The sequence below is a fragment of the Barbus barbus genome, assembly GCF_936440315.1.
Source record: "Barbus barbus genome assembly, chromosome: 7".
Classification (NCBI taxonomy): Eukaryota; Metazoa; Chordata; class Actinopteri; order Cypriniformes; family Cyprinidae; genus Barbus; species Barbus barbus.
Window position 1 is genome coordinate 15,950,905 of NC_136735.1, and position 8,567 is coordinate 15,959,471.

At 36.6% G+C, this 8,567-nt stretch overlaps 1 protein-coding gene across 2 annotated transcripts in view; it reads right to left on the reverse strand.

Moving 5' to 3' along the window:
- Positions 1–8,514, reverse strand: part of LOC306872486 (rho GTPase-activating protein 10-like) — a 54,326-nt gene extending 45,812 nt beyond the window's left edge. Inside the window, exon 1 of one of the 2 annotated variants that reach the window (XM_079421059.1) lies at positions 7,827–8,514. In XM_079421059.1, the coding sequence (XP_079277185.1) occupies positions 7,827–7,980 (154 nt within the window). In that variant the 5' untranslated portion in view covers positions 7,981–8,514. The remainder of the gene's footprint in view (positions 1–7,826) is intronic. The other variant, XM_079421060.1, reaches the window with a different exon arrangement.
- Between the last annotated feature and the right edge of the window lie 53 nt (positions 8,515–8,567).

The window sequence follows — 8,567 nt, forward strand, 5'->3', positions numbered from 1 at the left end:
TATCCTTGATGCAGAAAACACATTAATGCATTGTAATGCAAGCTTAATAGAAAAAAAAATGATTACAGATGGTGACAGGGCAAAATACATTTAATTGTTCAATTTCTTTTGATGTCAAAAAGGCAGCATCCTAAATGTCATGCAACCTTATAGGTAGGGATGGGTACCGAGAGAACCGGTATTTTTTTTGGACCGGTACGTAATTAGGTCAATACCGGACTACCGATAAGCTTCAGGACAAACGATACTGTTATTGATAAATGCGTTCAATGTTAATGACTAATTAGAAGCTGTCGCTTGACATTTTCCTTCACTGAATGATGTAGTTGACAATGTGATGATATCATGCGCATATGTGGTGTGTGTTTGCGTGCAATCAGTGGCAGCTTGAGTGAAGCGTTCAAAAGTGTGGGCTCATGTTACAAAACTAAGCCACACCAGTGTCAGATGCAATATGCAGTAGTGTAATAGTGAACAAAGGAGGCAACACCAGTAATATAATGAAACATTTACTAACAAAACACGACATCTACCTCAAGCAATGTGCTATATTTACTATGTCTCCCGGCTCCAGCTCCAACTGCAACTCGCGAAACATTCACATCAAATGTTGATTCAGTGGTAGAGTTACACTCACGAGACACTGCGCTTATTTGCAGTCACAAAAGTACATTATTGTGTGTGCTTTAAAGCCTTGCCAGTTTAACATTTCATTTGCGTGCTGTTCTGACTTGTGCTTATTCAGAGCGCATACACCTGAAGCGTGCGTAGACTAAAAGGCCAGTCAAGCATGAGAAGGGTAAACGTACCTATTAAGCACACTTCCATTTTTGAAATCAGATTATAAAAAGAAAAAATTATTTATTATCCTACTTGCTTGTTACTATGTACCTCCTATAATTTCAAGTCAATCAGATCATTGCACACCGAGATATGGGTCTCCATGTGTTCACTCTGTCTGGCAGCCATTTTGAAAGCTGTCTAAAAACTTTCACCAAAAGAGGAGCCCCTTAAATGTGTGTTTTTTAGATGTTTAAGCCTTTATTTTGGGTAAGTTTCACTACTTATTGTAAAATTAAGAGATCAATGTTAATGACTTTTGCATATAACCTGGAACTTGGATGTGGGAAATAATTACATTAGATCCAAAAGATAACGTAACGCAGATGCTACAGAACACAGTTAGCTGACTAGCTCTATAAGATTGTGTGCTACGCTAACATATTGTACTTTTACATCCAAAATATTATAAATTGACAAGTTTATTGCTGGTCTGTCGTTTTACAGTGCTGTAATTTTTTAATATTTCATATTATTTTAAGGTGAGCTTAAAGGGTGCACTACTATGAAAATCGTACAGGTTCAGTGTGACATCAATAAGAAGAAGTATCATTTCATAGATATTGTTAATAATAGTTGTTCATATTAAAATATGTATGAACTTAATACATGACCTAGACTATTTATTTAGCACAAATCCTGTCATTTTAATAAATATTACATGAAATCTATAAAAGATTTTCGCTGCTATAAAATTAAGCTTAGTGTGCTCTCTTTAAGCTCTTCCGCATTGAACGTCTATGTAAATACTTCATAAACAGACTAAGTTAATTAACTGAAAATAACTTGCAATTTTCAACAACGTTTCACATCATATCTTTTTTGTACCAAATAGTACCGATAACAGTATCGGTAAGTACTGGTATCGATGAGCAGTATCGGTATTTGATCAAATGTAAACGATACCCATCCGTACTTATAGGTGAAGTATTCAGCACAGTCACCAGCCCACTGGGTTCAGAACAGTCCAATACGTTTTTCAATTCCATTTTTTTTTTTTTTTTTTTTTTTAATTTACTACACTCAACAAAATGTCCTATGTTTAAAATTTCTGTCTTCTTCATATTACAGCTGTGACACTGAGGGCACAGTTAACTATCAAACTAAATTACGAGCAGGACCGTGTTTACACAGCCATCTCTTTGTCCGATCTTTCCTGTTCCTCTCACTGATTTTTTCCAGTCCTCTCTTCTTTCCCTCTCTCCCTCGCTCACCCTTTCTTACTTTTCCTCTCCTAAGGCCTCTTTTGGCTTAAACCTCTCCAAGTTTATTAATATTTTTTTGTCAGAACATGACATCACCCTCAACCCTCAGGGCTCAGTTTCAGCACTAATTCCACGAATGCGTTAGAGATATGATCATTCCTGTGGAATACCACTGGAGCCGTTCCAGGGCTGAAACACATCTACATGCTGAACTGAGATAGAAGTCTTTGGTCTTGAATACTCACTTGAGAGCGATAAGACCAAATCTAGTCTTTGCTAAGCTAGCATGTTAATTCATCAGAACAAACCGATATAAAAGTTTGGGCGAGTGCTCTAAGTGAATTGAAAAGGCATAACTCAATAAAAGAAACTTTTTTTGGCCTCACAAACCAACCTTCAGCATTAGTTGAAGAAAACACCAATTTTAAAAATGTTAGTTTACACATGTTGTTCTAAACCTATTAAACGTTTTGTTCATTTTCGAAACACAAATGTGACCCTGGACCACAAAACCAGTCATAAAGGTTTTTTATTCACCTGAAAGCTGAATAAATTAGCTTTCCATAGATGTATCATTTGTTATTATGACAAGACATTATTTGGCCAAGATACAAATATTTGAAAATCTGAGGGTGCAAAAAATCTAAATATTGAGAAAATCTTCGTTAAAGTTGTCCAAATGAAGTCGTTAGCAATGCATATTACTAATCAAAAATGAAGTTTTGATATATTAACAGCAGGAAATTTACTAAATATCTTCATGGAACACTATCTTTACTTAATATCCTAATGATTTTTGGCATAAAAGAAAAATCTAAATTTTTGGGTCAAACTGTGTATTTTTGGCTATTGCTACTTATGACTGGTTTTGTGGTCCAGGATCACAAATGAAGATATTGAATGGAACCTGAGACATAATCACTTTTTATGTTGAACTGATTTAATTTAGGTTTTTATTCGCCTATAAACAACATCAGACAGAAATCTCTCAGGTTTCATTAAAAATATCTTAATTTGTGTTTTGAAGATGAAGAAAAGTCTTATGGGTTGAGGGTAATGGAATTTTTATTTTTGGATGTAAATACAGTCTGTTCAATAGGTTACTGTTGTGTACCTAACTGTTGGTCATTCAGCCAACAGAAAATTTAAGTGATGCCTTTCAAAAAAGTTTCCAATACATAATATTCTGGAAAACATGGAAAAAGAAAATGAGATGTGACTAACAACCTTGAGACAGAACAGCGCATTGAATGGACTGTACGTCATTCACGTCATGGTTTTTTAATTGCATAAAATGAAATATAGCGTCTACCTGACTAGGGCCTGTGGTGATGAGGTTGCATAAACACCAACAATAAAACTTAGTGTTCTCTGTCAGGCAAAGAAGCATCTGCACAACACATGAAGCTCATTTCTGACTTTCATTTCTTCTCCTGAAAAAGTAAACCTTCCCTTTCCATGATCTCATATCCATTTAAATTCCATTTTAATTAAATATTATGACGATGGTTGGCAGACAATGCATCGAGATTACTGGGAGACTTTTGCCAATCTCAATCCTTGGCAAGAGTTGAAAACATCACAGACACGTATAAAACGTAAAACGTGACATGCAGAGAGCAAATACTAAACTGTCTATTTGCTTTGCTTTGAAGACATCAGTGTACAGCTTTTTGCCTCCAGTGTCCTGAAATGTGGAAATAATTTTAATGTTTCAGCGGAGCAAAAACAAACCCCGCAGAAGCTGATTTATGAATCCCCCCCCGGTATGGTAAAGGCGTCCATTGGCTGCGGAATACAAAACCTGCTATTTGTTTCCTATGGACATAGACGAACCAGGATCACATCTCCTCTGGGGAGAGGGGAGGACACGAGGACAAGTCAAAAGGTTGTGTGACAAAGACTGGCTGCTCTGCAGAGGAAACGGACAAAAACAGGAGCGCATCCTCTGAGTCCTTCTCATCCACCGAGGGATTCATGTTCCACAGCAGCTGACAGCCTGGTTGTCACACGTCCCTCTGAATCAAGGATTCCATGGCCAAATACATCCTCCCGGACTTCCAAAAGGTGGAAAAATTAAGCATTAAGGCTTCAGTAACACTAAACTGCAGGCTATTAATCTGTGGATTCTTGCTACATAACAAAAATCTTGAGAACATGCCAACACAAAAGTTGGAAAGTCTTCTGAAGAGACTCAATGACTTCATATGATGAACAGATTTAATCACATATAAACATTGATCAACACAGAGCTCATCAAATATGATATAGCTCAGTTGTGCTTGCATGATGCACAAGAACCTATGAGGTTTATTTTCCCATGTCACGCAATGAGTTTCAGAAATAACCTGTGAGGTTTGTTCTTGTGCATCAAGCAAGTATGGTTGAGCTGCCTACCACTGACCATATTTAATGTGCTCTATATAAAAAAATTAATAAATCTGTTCATTATAAAGAGTGATTGTGTCTCTTCAGATGTCATGGATTCAACTGCTTGATTCATTCTGAGAGTACTACTTTTACAACATCTTTATTATTTACGTTGAGTATATATATTGTATCATTTGTGTTTTAAAGATAAGGGTAAGAGATTACAGAATTTTTTTTCTATTTTATTAACGATTCCTTTATAAACCTATATCATTTGCTGCCAATCAGTATTGCACTAAAGAAGAGACAAAGATTAAAAGCTTAGTGGTCATTATCAATGCCATTTATCAAACAAGTATGAATTTCAGCAAACAAAAGACATCAGATGATTTGGTTGATTTCAAAACCACAAGAAAAACAAGCACAGGCAGAAGAACTGGATTCTTTCATGGTTATTTGCCTCGGGGACACAGCCAATTCTGCACAAGATGACACTTGAAAGTCACTTGAAAGAATGATAGGCTGCCCATTGTGAAATTCTTTATGAAAGGGTAGTAGCTTCTTTTAAGTTTAACATTTTAATGCCCATCAGTGTCACAATTTTTGCATTTTTTCTGTAAACTGTTCCTAGGTCACTGCACAGAGTCAAGTGAGCAGTAACCACTGGGGCAAAGCAAATCACTACAACATTAAGGAATGCTCCGGACACTGCCTGCTTTAGAAAGTCAAATGTCAGTGAATAGTCAATTGAAGCATGCATGCCAAGCAAAACTCTGCTATCATGGTGACCAACTGTGTGTGTTATATTCTGTTGCCAACAAACATAAAAAAACAATCAAATGTCATTTGTTACTAAGGCAAATAAGGTGACCAACACTAATACTGAAATGCTTAATTCTGTAGTATGTAATAATTCTGAATTATGGCCATTGCAGTTGTCTGTTTGAATGATGCACGCTCCACTGCTAATAACACCGTTGTGTTGAGGTCATCGAAGTGGAAGCGTGTCTAATTTCCAGTACAAAAGGTGTTAACTAAATGTGCTTTCACACAAGAGGTGTTTGTGGTCCATAAGTGGCCCACCCTAAATAATAAACCTCTATCAACAACAACATATATTATGCATTTTTACATACTCCCTTGTCGTATTTATGATGAAATAATGTTTTGTTTTTTCTTTTAATTTAAGTATTCCTTTGATATCCTTTCATACTGATTTATTGCAGTTAATTTGTTACACAAGTAGTCATGGAGGTATTCATGGATGATATAAAACCAATGGGCTTCAAAATTACATACATAAATATTTCTGCCAGCATTATATGTCACTAAAGGGTGGACTCTGAAGAGGACATTGAGTCAATTGGGATAGGGCCTAAAGCTTCAATTGTTTCCACTTACTAGTGACCCCAACAGTGTAGTTCAGATTTTAAAAATGAAACCATGAATAGAGATTTTCAGTGCTCAAACGGGTTTCTATTCTTACAAATTACTGGCTCTTACAATACTAACATATACACCTCCATTCAAACTCCAAATATTTGATTGTACTCCAAATATTCAATTCCATTGTCCATCTTCAAAAGGTGGCTTCTTTGGCTTCTGTCTTCTCATTTATTTATTTTATATATATTTTTTTTGCTAAACAACAATTACATGATTTCTTTTTTTCCCAATTGTTTATTTGTTATGCTTTCATTTAAAAGTACATTAAGATATTACATATTAAAAGTAAATATATTATATTCAAGATATTACATTTCTTTATAAATTGGATTTAAAAAAAAGTTTAGGCTAAGTAGACACTTTTGACAAACACATCAAAATATTAATAATAATAATAATAATAATAAGAAGAAGAAATGCAACATTACCTGCAAAAATTACCATGAACACAAATATTGCAAAATGGCAAAAGGAAGTCATTTATCTGTCTGTAGTATAAAGTGTGCGTTCCAAACTGATTGAACAGACTCACTGAATTCAAAACTAGGTACACAATTACCAATACTTTAAGCACATAAACACTAACTGAACACAATACCTGCTGCATGACAGCATTAAAAAACATTATGTGAACACAAAGGATAAAGTGTTTACTTGTTTTTCTTATTCCTGCAGGAAACCCATGAGTAAACTAAATCAACCTAAGGGCCCGCCAATGGTTAGTTCACCAATTATGCATGTTATTATTGGTAATTGCTTTATGTTTTCTATGTTTTAAGCCAAGTACAGCTAAGCTAACCAAGCCGTGATTATTATGTGGGCAGCAGTTGTGTGAGCTGTTCCATGAGCCTGCTGTCCTGCACATCTTAATTTAGCCATATTTAGCATTATCTAGAACAGGGCTGTCCAAACTCGGTCCTGGAGGGCCGGTGTCCTGCAGAGTTTAGCTCCAACTTGCCTCAACACACCTGCATGGAAGTTTCTAGTATGCCTAGTAAGAGCTTGATTAGCTGCTTCGGGTGTGCCTAATTAGGGTTGGACCTAAACTCTGCAGGACACCGGCCCTCCAGGACCGAGTTTGGACAGCCCTGATCTAGAAGCTGTGATCATGCAAGACTGAAAAATGAAAAAGCAACCAACCACAAAAGCTAAAAGAAACATTTAGCCAAAATTTCTTCAGTATAAATCTCCCCAACACCAAAAAACTTTTGGTCCTCCAATTTTATTTGCACTAAAATGTCCTGCTATCAGAACAAACACTCACATATAACTCTACCCAGACACTGCAGATCCCAATAATTTAAGCATATCCAAAAAAGGTCTGAACATCCAAGCGTAATACGCAAGCTTTATTTTTAGCCAATTTGTTCTGCCCTGTCCTAAATGCTAGGAAAAAAGGCAGATTATAATAAAAGTATAAAGGGAAGAGATATGAAATGTTTACAATAAAACTTTACACGTGAAAGTTAAAGGGTGGGTCACATGACAGAGGTGATAAGCCACAAATGAAGATGCACGTGTCTGAACTGAGAAAACTGTGGTCTTTCAAAATAACTTACATAAGTGCTGCAAAATACTTAACGTAAACAGACCAAAAAACATACTTGAAGGACACCTGGTGATTTGCACACAGATCATGTACAGTAAATCATAACCCCAGAACTGGATGAGGTCAGCTAATGTTATGCCACGCAAGCTCATTTTCTCTGCGCTACACTAAATGAACCAACCAGCAAAACTACTTCAGCAAGCTCTCGGGTAAAAGAGTTAATAGGAATGACATAGTAGTGACCTTGACAAAAATACAAGACCAGTTTGACCGATTTGAGTTGCTGATATTAACGTTATCTGACATTTGCATAGTTTGGATCTCATGTTGACTGAATGGCAAGCTTTATTTTCATCTGAAGCACAATTATGTACACATCCAGTTTAAAAGCAGAGATAAAATGACATGGCACTTACGTTTTGTGGCATTGATGAGATTCTTTCCATCTTTATACAGCTCTTTGATAAACCTGCCGGTTTTGTCCAGCTCTGCTTCATGAGCTTTGATTTTCTCTCTGAAAGCAGGACTGTCCAGGTAACTCTCACTGAACTCCAACGGGTGTAAACCCATTTTTACTGGACTCGGCTAGTTTACAGACTAGCTAGCGTTTAAATCCCGGTAGAAAGCGACCAGCGAATGAATAAAAACTGGTCGAATAACGAAATAGTATTAAAAAGGGACCGGAAAGCTGTACTAAAAAGCCTTTACTATCGCGTCGAGAGTTCTCTTGGGAATAAAACTCTTTCCAAGTCGCACAATTAAACTTGGCCCTGGGTAACGTTATGTTAAATATGTTCCAGGTTTAAACTCTCGCAAGATATGATAAACCAGCTCTACGCTACGCGGATATCTATTGAAATAAAGGTAATAATGTCCAGTCAGGGTTTTGGTCCGCGAATGACAGTCTCCTCCCGCGTGCAGGACTCTTTCAAGTCATCACGCCTGACTCTCGGGAAACCCGGGATATTTGAGGGAATAACCGGCCGCGGGGTTGTGATGGGAATTTACGTCTTTTGCCAACTGAATAAATGCTTCGGCATAAGTATCGTTTTTGTGTGTGTGTGTGTGTGTGTGTGTGTATGTCTCGATAAACTCCGTAAATGTGCTAATACTAAGGGGTTGTCATTAGTGTGTTTAAATCTAATGTGGAACTGTAA